General features: G+C 33.3%; 1 protein-coding gene across 1 annotated transcript in view; it reads right to left on the bottom strand.

Annotated features, from left to right (window-relative positions):
• Positions 1 to 24,797, bottom strand: part of LOC108546416 (RNA-binding protein Nova-2) — a 70,120-nt gene that overhangs the window by 16,196 nt on the left and 29,127 nt on the right. The window contains exons 3-4 of the mRNA XM_017898480.1: positions 9,714 to 9,843; positions 4,316 to 4,557 (exon numbers count right to left, since the gene is read on the bottom strand). Of these exons, the coding sequence (XP_017753969.1) occupies positions 4,316 to 4,557; positions 9,714 to 9,843 (372 nt within the window). The remainder of the gene's footprint in view (positions 1 to 4,315; positions 4,558 to 9,713; positions 9,844 to 24,797) is intronic.

Genomic DNA, 24,797 nt, shown 5'->3' with positions numbered 1-24,797 from the left:
TATATTATCATATTAATATTATATATTATAATATGCAATTATATATTAGCTGTATTATGATATATATAATATTAAATATTGTGATATATATAATTAATAATATGTAATATAATATACATCAACTATTTCCAGTTGCATATATTCGTATACAAAGACGACTATAGCTTGATACCACTTCAATGTTATATTGTAATCCTTCTTCATCGTGTAATCGATGAAAGATATAGGTAGTCCAGTATAAGAGATAAAATAAAGTAAATAGAGAAATGTAGAATTCTCGTTACATTTTCATTTGAGACGTTATTTTCTTAACTAAACCCTTGGATTCTACAAACATTCATAATAATACAGTGTAAAAATGATCACTGTATATTTTGGAATATATTTCGAAAGTGTAATAAATCGATATTGAAAGAGATAAAATATTTTAATTAACAAAAGATCAAGCACATGACCAAAGACATTTTTCATTTTTCAATTTTATCAATCTAAGATATATTTAAATGTATTTTATAAAAATAGAATAATATGATTTTAGATAAGCAAAATATAAGAATTATTAAATGCCTTTCTCACTCTGATTTAAATATTATTAATCTACCATGGGGACCAAGAATGGATAATTCGAGGGTACACAAGAAAAATATATGACTCTAAGGATAATTCGAGTTGCACGTTGACGTCACATAACTCATTCTATTTCACTTCACAGTGAAGAAATTTGTCAGAATTGAAGAGAACCATGTTAGCAGTTATTTTTTAATCCTATTCTTTCTACCTGAATTTTAATTATTTCTACGATTATTTAAACCTGTACACTTTGCACTATTGATTATTTACTTATAGTAGTATCACGTATAGTATAGTTGTATCACGTATCATTAAAAATTTTCATTAGAAAAATTTTTCCTTTATTCTATGGTATAGTATAGTATATAGTATAGTAGTATCACGTAGTATTTAAAATTTCCATTAAAAAAGTTTTTCCTTTATTCTGTGGTGCACCTTAAATATTGCTCCCTTTTTCGATAATTAAAAATATCAATTAATAGTTCATAATAATAATTTCTATAAATATTAGGAAAAACTTAGTGTCAAACCACTCTTCTACGTCACACACGTGTAACCTATACTAGCAAATTTTACAGTATTGATAAAACAGTGTGAGATAGTGATTTCTGCTAAATATCTGAGATACTTGAATATACAAAAATTATCTGGTTACTCGGTTATTTCATGAGATACTTTAATACATAAGACACTTGAGGTTCAGTTTCTTATTTTTAAAGAATACTGATTTATTAATATTTTTATATCAAAACAGGAATACACAAATTATAGTATTAGATTGTATAGATATTCTCATAAAGTACGACAGATATAAGTGAGTATACTATGTATTAAAATTAATTTAAATAAAATTACCATTACACTGTGTCATTTCCATTATCCAATTACTCAGCCATGAAAGATTTAAAATAAAATTTTAATCACCGTATTATCAGTTTTACGTGACCCATAATAAAAGATGAAGCTTTACGAGTTCAGTCGTAATAAAAGATGAATAGAGTGAAATAAAATTTATCTGAAAAAATTGCGATAAATCTGTTCATTTTCAGTTTCAAATATGACTTGCTCATTTTCTTGATATTTCAAACTTTTCTGTAATTTCTTGGAGTGTCTATCATTTCATGTATCTCGTGTATCTTATAATATACTCAGCTACCCTTAATTTTTGTCTGCTCAAGTATCTCGAGTAACTCATGTATCAGAGTATCTCATAAATAAGAGATCTAATAACAGCTTCATATGTACTTCCTACATCACAAGAAACTCTACGTTTCCAAATTTAAAGATGAACACTAAACCAACCATGGCCAATTAAATGACTGGTTGTAGTAAATAAAGAAACAGAAAATGGAGAATACCAAAAGAAACGTAATGAGTGGAGAAATAAAAAAGTTAATTAGAAATTTATTTATCAGAAGAAAAATTCTCTACATCAAATGATAATACTCGATTCAAAAATTTTTAATCAAAAGTCCAGATGGTCTAAAATCGTTTAGAGTAGTGGTGCCAAACACACACCTACAAAACCTCAAAATACAGCCCACAGACCAAAGCTTGAAATTGATTTTACCAAAATAATAAAAATTAACAATAACAGCCAGAACTAATTTTAACTTTTTATTAAACGTGAAACCTAAAATACCAAACACTTATATATCAATATACTTTCTTCCTATTTTACTATTTATTTCATCGGCAGATATTTTTCTCAAAATACAGTTCACAGATGAAAGTTTGAAATTGCCTTTTCTAAAACAATAAAAATCAATAATAATATCCAGAATGTATATTTTCAATTTTTTAATAAAAGTGAAACCTAAAATTCTAAAGACTCGTATATCAATATACTATCTTCCTATTCTACTATTTATTTCATCCACAGATATTTTTGTCAAAATACACCTCACAGATTAAAGTTTCAAATTGATTTTATCAAAACAATAAAAATGAATAATAATACCGAGAACCAATGCGTCTTTTTAATTTTTTAATAAATGTAAAATCTAAAATTCCAAACACTCATATATCAATATACTATCTTCCTATTCCACCATTTATTTCATCGACAGACATTTTTCCCAAAATACAGTCCACAGATGAAAGTTTGAAATTGCTTTTTCTAAAACAATAAAAATCAATAATAATATACAGAATGTAAATTTAATTTTTTTAATAGAAGTGAAATCTAATATTCCAAAAACTCGTGCACCGACATACTATCTTCCTAGACCATCATTTATTTCATCGATAGACATTTTCCACAAAATGCAGACCATAGATTAATGTTTGAAATTGATTGTATCAAACTAATAAAAATCAATAATCATATCCAGAATGTATATTTTAAATTTTTATAATAAAAGTGAAACCTAAAATTCCAGACACTCGTGTATCAACATACTACCTTCCTATCTTACTATTTATTTCATCGACAGATATTTTTGTCAGAATAATAAAAATTAATATTAATATTCAGAATGCATATTTTTAATTTTTATAATAAAGGTGAAACCTAAAATTGCAAATTCTCGTGCATCAACATACTATCTTCTTATCCCACAATTTATTTCATGGACAAACATTATTCCCAAAATAATAAAAATGAATAATAATATTCCGAATGTATATTTTTAATTTTTATAATAAAAGTAAAACCTAAAATTCTAGACTTGTGTATCAACATACCATCTTCCTATCCCACCATTTATTTTATCGACAAACACTATTTCCAAAATAATAAAAATGAATATTAATATTCAGAATACATATTTTTAATTTTCATAATAAAGGTAAAACCTAAAATTGCAGATTCTCGTGCATGAACATACTATCTTCCTATCCTACTATTTATTTCATCAACAGACATTTCCAAAATAATAAAAATGAATGATCATATTCAGAATGTATATTTTTAATCTTTTAATAAAAGTGAAACCTAAAATTCCAAATATTTATATATCAATATACTATCTTTTTATTCTACTATTTATTTCACCGACGATGAGATATTTTTCTCAAAATACATCCTACAGATTAAAGTTTCAAATTAATTTTACGAAAATAATAAAAATAAATAATAATATTCAGAATGTAAATTTTTAATTTTTATAATAAAGGTAAAATTGCAGACTCCCGTGCATCAACATACTATCTTCCTATCCTACTATTTATTTCATCAACAGACATTTCCAAAATAATAAAAATGAATGATAATATTCAGAATGTATATTTTTAATTTTTTAATAAAAGTGAAACCTAAAATTCCAAATATTTATATATCAATATACTATCTTTTTATTCTACTATTTATTTCATCGACGATGAGATATTTTTCTCAAAATACATCCTACAGATTAAAGTTTCAAATTGATTTTACCAAAATAATAAAAATAAATAATAATATTCAGAGTGTATATTTTTAATTTTTATAATAAAGGTAAAATTGCAGACTCTCGTGCATCAATATGCTATCTTCCTATCCTACTATTTATTTCATCAACAGACATTTTTCGTCCACGATCCGCAGAATCTCCAAAACTGCACTTGGTGGACCATGTTCTCGTGCTAGTTTGACACCAGCAGTTTAGACCGTGGTAGGTTTACTGTCAAACACGCGAAAAGTACAATCCACGAAGCGTGTATAAGTGACATCCACTTGCTAGACGTCGGAACGGTCTCGAGCATCCAGTGCACAGTACCACTGGCGAATTACCTTGTCTGAGAGTAAGAACGTAAGTGAGCTTACCCCATGTACTGCGCCTGTTGATACCCGGCGAACTGTCCATAAGTATATCCTTGCATTCCTTGCAGGAAGCCACCCGCCTGCATCTGCGTCGCTGTCGTGGGATAAGATTGGGGCGGATACCAGTATCCTAGCTGGCCAGCACCGCCGACGCCACCGACGCCTCCGACACCCGCGACGCCTGCCGCCGCCGCGGCGGCAGCTGCTGCCGCCGCGTAGTATGGGTACGTCGCCGACGATAACGCCTGGAAGAGCACGGAGATCAATGAAATAGAAAAGAGCAAAGGCATCGCCTGGATTTTATGCTTAACGATGTCAATAGGGTTAAGAATGGTAATACTGCTCGTTTTAAAAATCCCCCTAATGTCTCACATGTGCCGTTAAATCCTCGCGATGCCCACGATCCCGCGTTTACTTTAACGCGCTGAGAAAAGATCACGGAATTCTCGATTTTTATCCTATCCTCGAGTTTCGATTCTACGTATAACCGGTGAGAGCATCATTGCCTAATTCTTTTTCAACTTTTCCAACTCTAATTCCAGTGACAAAGTTCTTGGTGCATGATTAACCTCCTATGCGTAAAATAGATTCACACTTTTTACCCAGTTCTGTGGGATTGATCGATTTGGCAAATGGTTGTGCTGTGAGAGATTCACTTGAGCCGTTCACTGAACAAATCGATTAACAGTGTCAAAGCACCTGGTATAGTCACAACTTTTTATATTTAAGATTTTTCAAAAGGAGGAGTTAATCAATTTGTGCAGTGAACAGCTCATTTAATGACAGAGTTGGGAAGCAAAAGAAATTCGGGTAGTTTTGTATATTTTTTGTTGTCTGAGATGTGTAAATTGGAATTGGAAATTCTAGCTTCAATTTTAATATATGCATTTGGTTTCTTAATTTCTGTTAGTAAATGTATGGATAACGTGGAGGAGAAAGTTTAGACATGCACTAGTGACTTTTTGGTTACTATGCAGTGCTATAGTGAGCTTCAGCTATTAATTTAGATACTAATTTCTTTACTTTCTGAAAAATAGTCCATACAAATAGCACTTTTTCATGATCAATTTTATCATGGTTAAAGGTCAGAAGGGAATTGTTAATTAATTTCTTACATCAATGACCGATACAAATTGACATCTCTGATTTTTGAATATTCAGTTAGGAATAAATAGTAATATACGTATAAATGCGTTCTAAATGTACATAAATAAACATACTTAAATAATACCAAATTTGAATAATAATATTTATCTCTATATTCAGCCTTACTTGCCCAAAGTGTCTCTTGTACTTTAAACATAAGTTCTACTATTCAAACACTCTCTTTCTCCCTGCCTTACATATATAAAATTAAATTTTGATCTAATTGCTTCAATAAAATCACTCAATTACTACTAAAACAAATATATTCGCGTTCCCGATAATTTTACTAACTCTAAACATCAATCTACCATTAATTTCCATTAATTAAAAACTCTAAAACTATCAGTACTTCCTAAAGCATAAATCAGTTCACGCACAGAGTGGAAACAGCTACGTTCGTCTCGCGAGCTACCGACGCGCCGCCTAGTGGCCCTCGCGGGAAACTCGGGAGAGGGAGCCAAAAACTGCAGATCTCGATTGGCCGGTCTCGGTTGCGCCGCCTGGCGGGTAATTTAGCGAGGTTAAGAAGGAGATCGAACATGAAAGCAGTCCAACTGCGTGGAGTATGAGACCGAGGCATGATGAGGTACGTAGTAATGCGATATTCCGGTACTCGTGGGAGAAGCGCGTTATGGGAATAGGGATCAATTAGAGCGATGTCACGGGCCGAGTAACAGTGGATGGATGGACGGAAGTACCGCCGAGGAGAGTGCAAGGGAGAAGAGGGCGTACTTGGGCTACCATTCCCAGATCGGACGTACTTACTCGTCCTACCGGCGCTAATTGCTGAGAGACCCGACAGACACACTTTGGAGCAAGGCTCGTGAATAGACCGGAATCTTGCCCGATTCCCTGTCCTCCCTTCCTCCTTCCGTTTTTACTCTTCCACCGGGCTCGTACCAGTCGGTCATGCACCGAACGCAAAGCCCGAACCGGATGGAACTGGCAATCGAATACTGTAACTATTTCCTTTTTCCAATACCCCGTAGGAATTCGCTTTTTGCGATTTATTCTCGATAATGACGCGCCGTACGTTTGTGCTTTCGACTAGAATGCGATCGGATGCGATGAAATTAGTATTGCACTTTTCATTGCCCATGCGTTGGGTTTGGGTCAGTGGACCGTTCGTGGCTGGACATTTGTGTTGGGAATTATGTGTCTCGTCGTGTATTGTAAATGAAGATTATCTGGATTATTTTTGGAAAATATGTGTACGATATTATAAGAAGACAGAAAATTAAATTAGGTTCAGAAGGAACATTAGGTAACTTTTTTCAAATTTTTTGAGTCTATTGGGAACCTCGAGAGATGTATATCTTTTCTTATTATAATTTGGTTCCTGAGAGTAAAATTAATCTTCATATGTATTTAGGTGTTGTTATATTGGTCCAAAATCACTATCCCTATATAAATAAACAGGTATGGTTTATTTAAAAAATTTTTTAGGACATGCATAAATTAATTATTAAAATTCTGAGCACATAAAGAGATATATTATAGCTCTTACTGATATGATAGAGAAATATAAGTGCAATTTTAATTCAGATTGAATGGTTATTTTTATGTGTTCTTTTTTCAAATCTATCAGAAATGAGAGAAATATCCCTAAATAAATATTGCAGTTAAGTATGGTATATTTAAAAAATTTTTAATTTAAAAATCCTCATATCTAAAAATAATTATAATATACTAAATCACTGATGTAAAATATTAGAAAGAAAGATATGAATTTACAGCAAATTGGTTTTACGTGGTTAAATATTATATGGAAATTTAAAAGATGGTCTGCATAAAATGGCACCTAATAATTTATAACTAATTTACCAAAGATTAAATGTAGGCAAATTACTTTGAAATTATTTAATACATTAATATTCGTTACATTCATAGAACCCAAAATGAATAAAATGAATAAAATTTAAAAAGTGGAAATTGTACTATTTTTATATATAGTATATTAATAATCATGGCGTTATTTTATTTTTACATATAATAATTTCGCTATAAATAAATAAGTATTCTTAATAAAATTTACGTTTGATTCAATATGATCTATAAAAATAAAAATCCCATGGTAACTCGAAAAATAGTCTATTCTTAGAAACATGCATTCTTATTTAGTTTCAAATTGGAATGATTACCAATGTGATATATACAACACGATCGAACAGACTTATACGATAATGGGTTTACCAAGATATCTCAATTCCTAATTCAAACCGAACTCAGCTTTAGTTCAAAGTGGACTTGGTACTAATTGCTAGGATCTTTGGCACATACCATGAAGTTAAAACATAGTTGGAGCATGAACATGCTTGGCAGATCTCCCTAAATTCATATTGTTTTCTTCCAATTTTATTTTCAAATTTAGATCATGCAATCGGTTTTAATATATAAATTATTACGTGTAGATGAACTCTAAAAACAGTATTTCTTTTCTTAATTTCACATTAATTGAACGAGTTTTATTACCTAACACTGAATTATCAAGTATTTAATCACTTAAAACGTGTGGCTGCTGTCTTCTCTAATGATGCATGTACTATATTAGGATTTTAAAATTAGAACACTAATTACATAAATGTAATGATAGATTTCAATTTAGATTGAAGCTTATGTGAAATTTACACTCTGTCAACATCACTCTGTATCGTGATACATATTTATTCACAGGTGCTTAATGGATATTAATATCTCTATGGATATGCAAATATACAATAATGAACATACCATTTTTTCTATCTATTTATATTCCTATTCCTATATGTATAAATATTTATATATATATATAAATATAATATATAATTTTTCAATTTAATTTACACAATTTTTTAACTTCATTTCACACCTGATTTAGTGATTTAAATTAATTTTATATTAATTGACAATAGAATTACTCAATTATTCATAAGATCATACTACGTGTATTCAATTAAATAAAATTTAATTTGTATTGATTTATAGTAGAAGTATTTATTTTGCATTAACTAATAAAAGAAGTATTTAAATCTCCATAAAGTTATATAGTATGTATTCAAACAGATAAAATTTATTTTATATTAATCGATAATAGAAATATGTAATTATTCATAAGATCATACTGCGTGTATCCAATTAAACAAAATTTACTTTGTATTGATTGATAGTAGAAGTATTTATTTTGCATTGACTAATGACAGAAGGGGTTAAGTCTCCATAAAATCATATAGTATGTATTCAAACAGATAAAATTTATTTTATATTAATCGATAATAGAAATATGTAATTATTCATAAGATCATACTGCGTGTATCCAATTAAACAAAATTTACTTTGTATTGATTGATAGTAGAAGTATTTATTTTGCATTGACTAATGACAGAAGTGTTTAAATCTCTATAAAGTCATATTGTATGTATTCAAACAGATGAAATTTATTTTATATTAATCGATAATAAAAGTATTTAATTGTCCATAAGATCATACTGCGTGTATGCAATTAAATAAAATTTATTTTGTATTCATTGATAACAGAAGTATTTATTTAGCACTGATTAATAATAGAAGTGTTTAAATCTCTATAAAGTCATATTGTATCTATTCAAACAGATGAAATTTATTTTATATTAATCGATAATAAAAATATTTATTGTACATAAGATCATCCTGCATGTATCCAATTAAATAAAATTTACTGTGTTGATTGATAGTAAAAGTATTTATTTTGCATTGACTAATGACCAAAGTGTTCAAATCTCCATAAAGTTATATTGCATATATTTAAACAAGTAAAATTTATTTTATATTAATTGATAATAAAAATATTGAATTATTCATAAGATCATATTCAAAGGAATGAAATAAAGCAAGAAAAAAAAAATTGAGCTACATAAAAGTTCTAATACAACAAACTCCTAGTTACAAGAACACTTCATTTGGCAAACGATCAACCCACATTCCAGTAAATTCCAGATTTTTATCTTCGGTTACTTACGATATACTAACAACGCTTGCAAATGTTTCAAGTTTCCCTATTTTTATTATTTCTTTGCACATCGTGCTCGAGCAATTAAGGCGAATGGTAACACCCTTTCATTTTGCCTTTTTCAACTACCCGGTACCATTTGCCATTTTTCGCGTGACCAACGAAAGGGGCGATTCGAGACTTTATTTGGAATTTTATCTTAAGCGCCGTTTCAAACTTTATCCAGAATTCTGTCGCGATTTTCATTGCTTCCTCTCCCCATGAGAGGTCGATAAAAGAGCGAACGTTTACCTGTCCAGTTTGTTGAGCATTGTTCGGATCCCCGCTCTCCTTGCCCCAGCTACATTTCACCGTTTGACCATTGATGTCGGTGTTGTGTACTGCCACAATAGCGTGTGTCGCCGATTCTTTGGTAGAAAACCTGCAATACAAGCCAACCACGAATCTCAGATTAGCTTTCACTCTTCCGTTCAACTATTCTAACACTTCATCATTTTCAGGCTCGATGAATTCGAGCATCGATTATTTCGAGAATCACACTTTTATGTTAGAGTCGTTCATTTGTTAAATCAATTAACTCCACAGAACAATAGAAATTGATTTTGAATGTAAAAAGTGAAGCAATGATGGAATTAAAAATTTTTAATTTTTTAAATTAATAAAATTCGAAAAGTGGAGAAAATTGTTCATTTTGGTCTGTGGTCGACTCATTTAAGATTCGTTTCAGATGATAAAGAGGGATTAAAGTATTGATTACTTTGATAGATATTTGTACAGCGTTACCGAATGTGATATTTTATTTTATTTTGGGTGAAAAAGGTAACTAATATGTTAGATTTAAAGCTGATATTTCTTTCCATGATATTTAATTCTGTGATTCTTTTTTTAATTTTTTGGTTACTTTAATATTTTATATTTAATATAAATAATATATTAAGGTATCCTATTTTACTAATTTTAGTAATTTAATAATTATTATACAATATACAATATAGGATATTAATTTCATTTTTTTCAGAAAAGATATTTAATTGTTATATTACGTGCTACTAATTAACTATATATTATACACTTTTCACTTCGAATACCTAAAAACAAAAAATTTCATCGAAATTAATAATTAAACGTCCTTCCTTCTTTTCGTACGAAATGAAAAAGAAAAAATAGAGAAGGAAGCATAAATCAATCAATTACTCAATTTCCTGCCAATTTTACAGACTCAAATTTATCCACGATTAACTAATTACGTTCTATTTATTAACTACACATCATATACCTTTCTTTTCTAATCCCTAAAAACAAAAAATTTCACCGAAATTATAATTAAACCTCCCACCTTCTTCAAAATAAATGTTCAAAATAAAATAAAATAAAAAAAGAAAATAAAAGGGAGACTCAAATCAAACAATCACTTAATAAAAAAAACAAAAAGGAAAATTCAAATTTCCCCCGAAGATATAACTCCGAGAAATCATTTACTCGGAGCGCTGCTGTAAAAGGACGCAATTAAAAAAGCGCGCGTTAAAAATTCGCTTCGGCCATATTTGCCGTCGCCCCACCCCTCCGCAACACGTGTTACGAGCATGGCCGGGAGTTTACAGACACGCGTGCAGGTCCGTGGCGAAAGAAAAATATGTAGCGCGATCTGGTGGCACTTTTTCCGCCAGTTACACGGGACCTTATTATCGTAGCTTTAACGAAATGGTTGGCCGCCAGCGCTCTCAGCGACTCCTGCAGTTTAATTTATGCGAGTTTACCGTGCGCACGAATAAGCACGATAATTGTGAATCCCGCCGAATCTAGATTACACCGTGGATCTAGAGATTCCATGTTAAATCGTAGTTCGCGTATATACGTACATATGTACACACGCACATCGCGCTACTTTGAATTTCATACAGTTTGGAAAGCGTTCAAAGTGTATCGGGCATGTGAACAAACACATCCTCTGCCCGCGCGTGATATTATCATTTTGTCGATAACGACCGAGTTAACCGCGTGGCCCTGCTACTCCCGTATCGGTCGGCTTTATCTTTCTCTTTGTCGCGAGGTTATTTACGTACCGGGCGGTGCGCATGCGCCGGGCGGCCGCGCGCCAGATTCGAAAGGCCGGCCGGCCTACGCGCCGCATAACAGGCGGATCGCATTACTGAAAACGCAGACGTAGCCATTATTTATCGAGTCCTTCAATTACGGCGAGGTTAAGGTTTGCCATTTGGCATTCGACCAAGATTCAGAGGGAGTACGGGCCTCGGTATGTCCTCGTAAATGTCGTCTATGTAACCGGCTGCTGAAGGGCTACGTTATGCCCCGTGGCTCGACATAAACACGTCGTTTTTAGGGGCATTATAAAGATAATCTTATGTACGGATGCTTGGTCTGCGGGATTCAGCATTCGGAATACTGCTTCCGGTCGTTAAGGAGTCGTTCTCGTCGCAGACCTCGAAGATATCGATTCATTTTTTATTTTATTATTTGAAAACGTATTTATTAATTTTTCAAACGTAATTCTTGCAATTGGCCTAGATAAAATCACGAAAACTATAGTATCGATTGCTCTGAAGTTTGTACATGTTCTTCCACATACTAGTATATAGCTTTCGTTGGAAAATGATATTTTTATTTTTCTATACTGAGTTTACAATATATTCTTATTAAAAAATTGTGGAAAAATAATAAAATTTGATTTTTAATTTAACCTTCTCCCATTTTACCAATTTTCGGCATAAAATGATTATTTTGTTTTAAGAGATACCAATAAACCTATTTGACACAAATTTTTTCTATTTTATTCATCACTTATGGCAGTATTCAAACAGGTATTAAGTATAACAGAATATGTGTTATGGAAAATTGCTAAAAATTATTGCAAAAATTATTTTGTACTTCCAAAAGATTGTCAAATAAATTGCAAAAATTAGTCATAACATTAACTTCAAAAAAATTAACGAAAATGATTGAAGTTTGCAACATGTATATGCACAAGAACGATCCCTTGATAAATAGCAGCGCTATTTTATGTTAAAGAATCACTTCCTGGGTTTAGTGTACTCGTCATATATCGATTCCGATGTTTCTCTTTTTTCTTCTCTTTTAATTCCTTTTTAAGTGAAATACGATGAAGTACAATGACGAAATTCACGTGTATGGGACGTTGTCAGTCCATAATTATTTCGTGGTTTAATTCGTGGCGCCATTGGTCGCGAGGTCTTTTGAATTGTAGCCCATTCTTCGTGGATGGTGGATATCGTGGCGCAGGTTGCATTGAAAGATACCTTTTAAATGGTATGCTTTGAGGAGATTAAGCAGTGACCAATTGAAAAATTATTTCCTTCAATATGGCGGTTCTTCTTTCGCGTTCTACGCATCTCTGAATTGTTTCACGACCACAGTGGGTAAAGAAACGTGAACTTCATTGTTCCTTGAGTAGCAGGATTCAGGTTTGTAGGTATAAATTCTTGCAAAGGGTAATCCGTTTTATGAAACATTCAATTATAAATGCGGATAAATTGATTTGGTCGTTGGAATAATTCTCTATGATTTAAAAGATTTGGCTCTCGTATGGACGGTATTCAACTGATAATTTGATCAACAACTGGAAGAAGCAGGTGTGTGTCTGGCTATTATAGCGATGGATGTATGAGAACATTTTTAATTATGAGTTTCACCACGACTCGTTACAACTTCAGCAATTGAGTTTGAATCGTGATAGGTAAAAGCTATTGATAAATCCTACTCTACGATATAACGAATGAAAGAGCAGAAATGGAAGTTATAATAATTGGCACTGTTTTACATTGCCATTGTTAGTACTCAGGCGTTAGTACTATTAAACATTTTTTGAAGTTACAAAATTTTCCCTTTCATAGGTTTTGATTGTATTGAAAGTGTCTGTGTATATTCTGCAAACTGTGGAATTTTCGCATGCACGGCTTTCTATTGAAATAAAGACACGTATGTATTGCAATTTCGGTGCGATGAATTATTGTAGTTGTACCTATGATACGCTATTTTTATCACGAAAATTTTTATTTATATATTATTGATTCATACAGTATATGAATTCTTGTCCAAAATTACAGGAGATGTCTGTCACCATTTCCTGTTTTAATTATTTCTCTGTGAGATATCCGTTGTGCTAATTCATATTTGACACCCTGTTAAGCCTTGGAATGTCGTGCCGGTATTTCGTTCGGTGATTTATTTAGAATAGAGCCAGAAGACCGTTAGGGTCTTCTGGCAGCCAGATTCTAATTGCTGTTTTAGTTCAAGTTCCGTGTCCTTTCTATCTTCATTTTCAATGCATTTTCAAACAATTCTTTATTTCCCTCGGGTCACCGGACACGAGGCTTTCTTTAGCCATTAATGTTAGAAAGCAGGCAACAGCACTTAGGATTTGGCTGACAATAGGCCTGCAAAGAAAGGGACCAGGCCATGTGCGATGTCGCGACTTTCGGAGCCATAAAGTAACGGGTCCTTCAGGAAGGGTCACGAATGTGCGGGGGGCCCACCAGCAACCCCCTTTGAGGGAGAGGCTTCCTCCACCGGCAGACCTGGTCGCGGAAGACGGTCCTCCCTTCTTTGGGGGCATCTGATTCGCGGACCGAGGGCCCACCCTCGGTCCTGTCAACCACCAATGGGAAAACCGATTTCCCTTTGGAAACCATGGGCTCCGAAAGATCGTGCATCGCACAAGTTAGTTAGGTCAGTACCAGTCAGTCAGTCAATAACATTCGAAGAGTTCAGAAGAGTTATCCGAAACTACTACATAAAATACAGTCCACTATAAACACAACGTTCCTCAAGAAATTTGGTTCGTCATTAACCGTCGCCAATTAAGGACGACCTATTGACGATATATACACCCTGTATATGGTAGTATATGGAAAGTACTTTTATATGTATGTATTACATATTTTCAAATATTCAAAATTAATTCTAAATAATTCATTCTGCAAATAAATATAATAATATATATATTAAAATTAGGTTCGCATAATTTTATAATATGGTACTGTAAAAACACAGTTTCGATGTAGCAGAAAAATATAACAGGAGATAGCAGAATAGAAAATAAGAGGAAAAGATAAATATACTGTAAGAGGGTTAAGTGTATTTAAATTTGTGTCACATATTACTTATTATCGTGTGCTACATATTTTGTCAACAAATAGACAGTCAACGAACGTAGGTCGTTTATTTCCATTAAATAAACCTACTGGAAAATAACACGTGAGATATTACAAAGAAAAGAAGGCTAACCCTTTGCACTCGACGATTTTTTGGCTAAAGAAGAGTAGGAGTTCGAAGATTTTCTGCTATAAAGTTGACGATATTTCTTGAGAATAGGGAATAATATAGTAATTGGCACGTAGAATTATTTGATTTCGATACCTCGCACACCGTTACATTATCTTAAATTTGACATATTTATGAATATCGAGCTTCGCAATTTGATCAAATGGCGACTGAAGGGCGCCTCTCGAGTGTAAAGGATTAATTCAGATTTGTCAGTACTAATTTACTTGAGAAATACAGAAAATCATAAAATATATTACGAATCAACACACTATACCAAGAATCAGATAGCAAGTTTTATTCCACGTTCTTAAATTTGACATATTAATTAACCCTTTGCACTCGAGAGGCGACTCTCAGTCACCATTTAAAGAAATTCTAAACACCATTATTAATTAATATCTCGAATTTAAAATTGCCCAACAATTCGTGGAATATCGATTGAAAATAATTCTACGTCTTACAATTAATTTGCACCTCTTATTTACCGTTTTGAAAATATTGTCGACTTTATGGCAGAAAGTTTCCGAATTACTACGCTCTGTAACGAAAAGATCATCGAGTGCAAAGGGTTAATACCGATCTTTGAAATTTTATCAAATGGTGACTGAAGGGCAACTCTCGAGTGTAAAGGGCTAATATTTAAAAAAAAAAGAAAGGGAGAAAAAAGGGAAAAATTGAAAGTATTGGAATACTAGGTCGTAGCACTTTCAATGCTCGTAGCCCATATCCAGTTACTTTAAAACGTATATCAGCTATCGCCTGTCCATTCCAAGCACGTTCCCCAACAAAATTCGATCAATTTTCGTCGCTCGAGCATCTCACGAGAGCTCGATCGTGGATTGACGAATACGACACCGGCTGCCAGCAAGGACCGGCGAAAAATCATCGAATTTATCGAGAGATTAGGTCACTTTTAACATCCTCGCCCGGGACTGCACAATAGAAGCTCCGTCCAGAAGTTCATTCTCCATCCACGTCTTCGAGTACGACGAAGGATGGTCATCGTCAGCAACCAACCCCTTTTCTGCCATCGCCTCGTTCTCACACCGGGTCTCTGAAGCCCGACCGATAACCAGCAGTAGATAAGATTCTTTCTTTTCACCGAGAAGAAAGGATCTCTCGCTCTCTCACCTCTCTTCCTCTTTCCTCCCTTTCCGTCCGACACCTAACCTCGCGTCGCCGCCCTCTACACGCTGTGTATCCACGAGTAAGTCCATACGTCATCCCGAGATATTCGTTTCCGGAGTTCCTGACTATAGAAGAATGGAAGAAGGAAGAGCAATTAGACGGAAGATATCCGAACGACGGACATTGTCCACGGGTGGCGGAACTGCAGCAGACACGCCAAGAGATACCGGGGTAACAGGGGTTGCTATCGGTGTGGCTCTGAAAGAGGGATGATGCTGAATACCGTGCAACGCGAGCGAGAAACGTCCACCAGGTCAAGTCGCGAGAAAGAGAGCGAAGAAGAGAAGTTTTTCGTCTGCTTATTCCGCGTCCTTCATCCGTGACCATTGCTTGTTTTCGAACCAATCTTCCCTCCCCAAGTGAAGGCAACTTAGCTCGGGGAGTCCCAATTGTGCTTCCGAATGACACCATGTGTTGGCAGAACGGGAATTTAGGTAGAGAGGTGGAGGTAAATTGACAAATTTTAGTTTGATGTATCATTGATCTCATATTTAGCGAGATATCCATAGAAAGATTATCAGTATCGCAGGAACCCTGGCTTATAGAGATTCTTGAAGTATAGAGAGACAAATTAGTGACGTTCAAGTTTTAAAGATAGATTCTAGGTATAGTGAATATCTAGATCTAGTGATAAGTTGCAGTAAAAACTAAATATTAAAATAAAATCTACATCTTAGCGATGTGGGGAAAGATTAATCCTTCTGGAAAGATTATCAGTATTGTAGGAACCCTGGCTTACAGAGATTTTTGAAGTATAGGAAGACGACTAAGTGACTATTAAGTTTTATAGATTCTAGATCTAGTGAATATCTGATGATAAAATATTTCAGTTTCAATTTAACCACTTGCGCTGGAAAGACGTGTCACGCACGTCGTAATGTTTTTGTCACAGAATCGCCAACAACGTGGTACACACGTCGTTAGGCAATTGTTACAGAAACACTGGACCATTCTGCCTGTGAATTTCTTGCCACCGCAAGTGGTTAATATTGTTGCAGTAGAAACTAAATACTGAAATAAACTCTGCATCCTAACAATGTGGGGACGATCCCTTCCCCTGTGTTTTGCCTTTTATCAGTGCCTGTCTTTTGTCCCCCGTTTTCTGGAGACGTCTTTGACCTGCGTGGCCCTAAACAGACAGGCCAGTTCTAATCGTTCGCACGTTTAATAAACATCTATATAATTATTCCATCGTTTACACTGGCTACTATTTCTATGCATTATAACCTCTTAAGAAATATTTAAAGAGAACTTAATAGATGCTGTAATGGGAGAGATGAAGGTGGAAGTGCAAAGTGTGGATACTGAAGGTATTTTGAGAATAACAGTGCTACTGTTACGATTTTGTGAGGATTAATACGGCTAGAATGTAAGCTGAATCGGTGTCTACGACAGTGTCTACAGTTCTACATTTGTAGACTTCTGCTCCACTTATTGTCAGTTCCATCGTGCTTCATTTATATTCTATGTCACGGGTTTCTGCCGACCAGAGAAGTATATCTATGTCGAATGATGTGTACTATGTCTGTGTTGAATTTCTTCGTGTATCAATGGCGGTCAATCTACTACATTGCTGTCAATCAGGATCTCCGTTCCCTCCTGAGAGATATCTACAGTAATGAGATGAGCATATATTATAGTCTACACTATGGACCCTATAGTGTGATATATCTACAGTAGCTTATGGGATGTGTTTACAGTGTGCTACCTATAGAAGTCTATAAGATGAGCTTGTAGTATGTACCTATAGTAGCCTAGGAGTCCACTGTTATTATTGTGGTATCTATAATAACAGAGGAAATGAATCTACAGAATAGTATCTGTAGTAGCTTATAAGATAAGCCTGTAATATAATATCTACAGTAGGATCATGAAATGAGTCTACGGTATGGTATCTACAGTATCTATAGAAATAAGGCAGAATATGGTACCTATAATAATCTATGAAACGAGGCTGAATATGGTATATGTAGCAGTCTATGACATGTGTTCACAATGTGGTACCTATAGGAGACTATATGATGAGTCTATAATAGGTTACCTACAGTAGATTCATGAAATGAGTCTACAATATGACACTTACAATAGTCTATGAAATAAGGCAGAATATACTATCTATAATAATTTATGAAACGAGATTGAATATGGTATTTGCAGTAGCCTATGACAGTGTTCACAACGTGGTACCTATAGAAGCCTATGAGATGTGTCTATATAACGTGAAATCTACAGTAGAATTATGAAACGAGTTTACAGTATGGTATCTGTAATAGTCTATGAAATAGGGCAGAATACAGTATCTATAATAATTTATGAAACGAGATTGAATATGGTATTTGCAGTAGCCTATGACAGTGTTCACAACGTGGTACCTATAGAAGCCTATGAGATGTGCCTATATAATGTGAAATCTACAGTAGAATTATGAAACGAGTTTACAGTATGGTACCTGCAATAGTCTATAAAATATGACAAAATATAGTACCTATGATAGTCTATGAAACGAAGGTGAATATGGTATCTACAGTAGCATGTGACATGTGTTCACAATGTGGTACCTATATGAGCCTATGTAATATGATATCTACATTAAGATCATGAAATGAGTCTACAGTATGGAATCTACAATAGTTTATGAAATGTTACAGAGTATGCATATACTGGTCTATGAAACCAGGCTGAATATGTCTACAGTAGCCTATGATATGTGTTCACAATATGGTACCTATAGGAGCTTATAAGATGAGCCTATATAATGTGAAATCTACAGTAGGATCATGAAACGAGTTTACAGTATGATACCTGCCACAGTGTATAAAATATGGCAGAATATAGTATCTATAATAGTCCATGAAACAAGGCTGAATATGGTGTCTGCAGTAGCCTATGACACGTTTTCACAATGTGGTACCCCATAGGAGCTTATAAGATAAGCCTATAAAACAAGGCTGAATAATTTATAAAATAGTTTATGAAATAAGGTTGAATATAGATATATTGGTCTATGAAACTAGGTTGAATATGACGTCTACAGTAGCCTATGACATGTGTTCACAATGTGGTACCTATAAGAGCCTATAATATATCCACAGTAGTCTATGACACGAGTTCACAGTGTGACACCAACAGTAGCCTATGAGACAGGTCCACAATACCTATCTATTCCCTCTACAATAACGCAAAAGCCAAAACAGTATTGGAACACTACATCTAATTAATTTCTAATGCACGTCATGATCTAATTTCTCACAGAACCGAAGAAAGACAATGCCGAGGAATAATACGTCCATCACAGTCACGAACTGGCTACTTAAAGGGTTAGGAGATACCAGAAGATACCTCAAACATGGACACGCTCTCCCGTTTCCTCTATTACGATCGTCCTTCTGTCACGCGAAATATCGCCATGTTGAATTCTAACGATGGTTAATCGCGAAATGGACATTTAAAGGTATTGCGTGATGATGTATACCGTTTATTGCGATAACGTGGCACGTGAACTTTAGAACGTGCGATTGGCTGGCACACGAGGTATGCGTGTGTGATAGATGTGCTGCGCGCAACAAAGGTAGAGGGGTGGGGATAGAGACGTGGAAGGCGGTAAATATGATTAGCGAAAGCGATCAGGGAGCGATATAGCCTCGGAGGCATTAGTCATGGATCAGAGACGATTCTTTGAGTCATCCGAGTTATTCGATAGCCTCTCTTTCTCTTGACAATAGAATTCAATTATTGGAACGACGAATCGCGTGCTCTCTGCACTCGTGTGTAGGTGAACTGTTACGGTGGAGTGTGAGAAGCAGAAAAAATTGCGCAGGTTGTAGATGGTACCCTATTATGGCACATCGATGAAAGGGAATTGATACCAGTATGGTTCTCGGGTACGGTGATCGCCGATTTGATGAATTACATCATGAGGTAAATCGTGGGATAAATTCTTGTTGGATGCCGATTAATAATGACTCGAAGGGAATAATATGGAAGGAGGAAAGGCTGGGGAAATTGGATAGGGGAGTCAAATATAATTTCTTGCAGAGAAAGGAGGTTTCTTGGGTTTATTGGGATATTGGAGTCAGGTGAAAGATTTTGTGACGATTGCTATGGAATGGGATGTATTTTGTTACAAGGAAAGAAAATTGATAGTTTCTAATTTACTTGGATATTTGATTACTGATTTTTCAACTGGTAATAATAGGAACACTTATAGAAAAAGTAAATAAAGCTGCATTCCAATAATTTATGGTAATTTGAACTTGTATTAAATTAAAAAGTATTTGTTATCTTCTTTTTATTTTGGAAGTGTTTCAGTATTATATATGAACATTTCTGTGTGGCTATAGAAATTGGAATTTTACATAAGAAGACAGCTTCTAGGGGAAGCAGAAATTATATTTAATACAATTTTTTAGTCTCTGTTTGTCCGTTTGGAACTTGTCAGTTTCAGTTAGTTCCTCTATTTAGTAAAATGAAATGAAACAAAATTAAGTATTAACAAATATATAAGATGTACCGAGGGAATATAAATACGAATACTAATAAGTAACCAAATGAAAATTATTTCCAAAAGAATATTGTGACATTAGAGAAAAAATTTTTCATTTGGAAGTTGTATAGTATTTCCAATTTATTTTTGTATATAATTAAATAACTAAAACGTGTCATCACTTTTCCCTATGGTATTTACTGTAGCATGCGATATAAATATGGATATGAACGCTCCACTTTTAATATATTTTCTACATATGTGACCTATTAATATACCGATGGCAGTATTAGACGATGATATGATCCACGATACAATTTTATTTACCACAGATGCATTCAGTAATTCTCGTCCTTATAAATACGATCATCAGCGAAGATGTTGAAAGGGCTGACTACGTGAGCCTTAAAAATGTGTGCAAAGTAATAAAACGTTCGAGTTTCATAACCGCTTGAGCCTTTACGGCCTCAAAGCTGTGTGTAAGAACCAACCATTGCCTCGAACATTGTGAAAGGGGGGCAACTATGTGACCAATAACCCCCATATTACTCACTATAATATATAATATTTAATATTTTACCGGTAATAAATTTTAAAATATTTCCCTAATTACACATATGTATGAAATACACGATACATATGAAATAGGATTCTTTATTATTAAATGAAAAAATTGAAAAATATTTTGTTTAATAAATTAATAACTTTGTCTAAAATAATTTGTTTCGCAATATAAGAAAATATGTACAAAATTACCTCAAATTACATATAATTCCAATAAAAAGAAACTATATATAATATTCCTCTAATTATATATATATGTGAAATACACGATACATGTAACACAAGGTTCTCTATTACTAAATGAAAAAATTGAAAAATATTTTGTTTAATAAATTAATAATTTTATCGAAAATAATTTGTTTCGAAATATAAGAAAATATGTACAAAATTACCAAAAATTTCGCATAATTTCAATAAAAAAAATGTATATATGTAAATATATATTGGTTTCTATCAACAATAAACGAATATAAATTAATTGTACGAAAGGACTTTAATTTCAAAATTATTTAAAATTTAAATAATAAATAAATATTAACATATTTCTTAATTATTTTAACAATATATATAATTATAGTTATATATAATTATAAACACTTATATAATATTTGACATTTGATTTTTAATAAATTACACGATATATAACACCTAATTAAGAAGCGAATATTTCAATAATTTATTACACGTGTGTATTTCACAAAGACGAATCGATTTCACAATTTCATTTATTCAAAGAAACGAGAAACGAAAAATTCGTGATTCATAGAACGAACAGCCCCAGCTAAGAGTGATTATTTCCACAAATTGTCTTTATTACCCCGTTGCGACTCGAATTGAAAGCAATCACGCGTGAAACAGGGATGGCAGGTCCTTTACCGTACTATGCGCAATTTGTCTCGAGGCAAACGACGTAGGTCCTCGATGGTGCGTGGTCTTTGAAATCGCAGAGTCATGGTTATTTTCACTCTGACCGTATGACGTACCAACGGCTGGAGGATATCGATTGAATACGCGAGTGATTTTGGCCGCATTCCGAAATCAGCTATCAATTTTCAAAGCATCATTGCATCCCTGTCAGATGCCAAGAGTTCGATTAAAGACATCATGATGTTATCAGTGCTTCCCAGCGAACTTCATGACGCATCCTTCCTCTTATTTTTCCATTTCAGACGTTTGCCAACCGAAATTTGGCAAAAGGCACCGTTTGGCTCGAATTGATACTTTGTAGAATTTTATTAAACCGACGTTAAGTACGGTTAATTAAACTGCAAGTTTCTTACGTCGATATCTATTATGGAAAATTTATCGGTCTCTTCCGTTCCATTGAATATTTTGCATTTATTTCTATTCGCTTTCAACTTGACGTTCTGTCCCTGATAGAACTGAGAACGTGAAAGATGCTCACAGATATGTGTAATAATAGGGATAAAAATATTAACCCTTTGGACTCGATGATTTCTTCGTTACGAAGATGCAATTCGAAGCTCTTCTTAGATTTTTGTAAGTTCACTGATAGTCTTTATGCCAAAATTAAAAAAAGAAAATCGCGAATTTGCGTGAGAAACGAACGAATAGAATAATTTTATTTCGATGTTCTTAATATAATTATCATCATCCATTATTTAAGTTATAGCATTAAAACAAACGGTGACTGAGAGGCACCTCTCGAATGCAAAGGGTTAATCCGTTGCATTACGATTTAATTGCAATAAAATCGTGCATTGAGAAAGCATTTCATTTTAATTGACCATTACGAGTATATTTTATAAAATTATTCAGATTTTACAAATTCTACAAATTTTGTTAAAATGTGTTAGAGTTAAATACAATTTTGGTCACGTTATAAGTGTAAATATCGTAACTTTGAAATTTTATGCGAAGAACTCATAGCGAGTTACACTAGTCATTCTAATTCATAAGGGTATAATGACATTTGTGGAAACTTAAATAAATTATAGTGTGTTAAAAGTATAACAAAAATGGTTGAAAGTGTAAAGAATATTTATAAAAATATAAGTACTGACACTTGAATTGTAGAAACTAAAACATGACACAGTGTGTCAAAAATTAGTGAAAAATTTTTTAAAATAGTAAATTATAATTAGAGCTCGAGAAATACTGAAACTTCAGGATCTATTGATCCTCTCAAGCATATTAAGCGAATTTTTAGTAACATAGTTTCAATACCTTTTATATCCACTGTGTATAGAAGATAAATTGACATAAATGTTCAAGGAGATAATATGAAAAAAAACTTTAGTTATAACAAAATTTTTGTTCATAGTGGTATAGTTGGACAGAACCTATGTATGTATTGCGAACGAAATAATATTTATAAAAATTTAAAAAATTCCAAATTATAATTAGGGCTCGAAAAATACTGAAAGTAGAATCAATAGATCCTCTAAAAAAATTTTAATTTCATCAAAATCAGTATTTCTAGATTAGCAAAATTTTTATAATATAATTTCGATACCTTCTTCATCCACTGTATATAGATGACAAATTTACATAAACGTTACAGAAGATAATATAAAAGAAATGAATATTCATTATTCAAATTACTTCGTCTCCTTATTAGTCCAAATAATACGACAGATTCTGCTAAACTAATTTTTTCAAAATTAGCAATTAGAATGGATGCTGTATTAAAAATATTTTGTGCGAAAAATATTTATAAACATATAAATACTGACATTTGTAGAGACTCAAACATGACACAAGTGTGTTAAAAGTTAGTTAAAAAATTAAAAAATATTAAATTATGATTAGAGCTCGAAAAATACTGAAACTAGGATCCAAACTAGATCCCCCAAAAATTTCCAATTTCATCAAAATCAGTATTTCCAGATCAAGCGAAATTTTTATAATATAACCTAGATACATTTTTCACCCACTGTATATAAACGACAAATTGAAATAAACGTTGAAGGAAATAAAATGAAAGAAATGATTGTTCTATTACCAAAAAATGTCATTATTCAAACTCCTTTGTCTGCCTCCTATTAGTCCAGATATACGACAGGCTCTGCGAAACTAATTTTTCAAAATTAAGAACTTTAATATATATATACGTCTAGCAATTAGAATGGCCGGTATTAAAAGTTTTTTGTTCACCGGAAGGAAATCCGGCTTTAGCGTGAAGAATTTATTATCTGAAACTCGGCGTTGTACGCGAGAACTTTTTCTATCGATCAGCTTAACTCCCGTTTTGCTCGCTTTCTTCCGCGCGATGATCTCTGACTGCGGCGTACTTCAGCGCCACCATCACCCTAGGGACTTCCTGTCGCAGTGACATCTCCGCGAGATATTACACGTAACGCGTATCGCCGCGACATTTCAACAACAATGCGGCACGGTCTTGGGGGACCGTCAAGAATCGAGAGATCGTCGGGCTGTACACTTACGAGGGCAAACTTTCGAAATTAATAAGTTCCGAAAGAATCGAGCGCGACGCCTCTGTCCACGTATAACTTTCGATCGCTAATTTTCTGCAACAATTGTTAAACCGCTGAGAAACTTTGGCCAGAGAGAGAGAGGGAATAGGAGACTGCGTTGTCTTCAAAGGATTCACGATGCGAAAGTTTTTCAGTTAATTGTTTTACGTTGATCGCGATGGTATGAGTATGTACGGGTGTTATTATTAAAGGGGGTGAATTTTTTAGTATTGCTATTTCGGGGTTTTTAAAGGGATTTTGTTGCTGAAAATTATGGGAAATTTTTCTAAGGATTCGTGTTGTCGAAGTTTTTTAACAATTAATTGCTTTACCTTCATCACGATGGTATGAGTATATATGGATGTTATTAAAGGGGATGAATTTTTTAGTGTTGCTATTTTG

Source organism: Eufriesea mexicana, unplaced genomic scaffold, assembly GCF_001483705.2.
Source record: "Eufriesea mexicana isolate 0111107269 unplaced genomic scaffold, ASM148370v2 scaffold4744748689, whole genome shotgun sequence".
Taxonomy (NCBI): Eukaryota; Metazoa; Arthropoda; class Insecta; order Hymenoptera; family Apidae; genus Eufriesea; species Eufriesea mexicana.
This window is presented reverse-complemented; position numbering and strand designations above follow the sequence as displayed.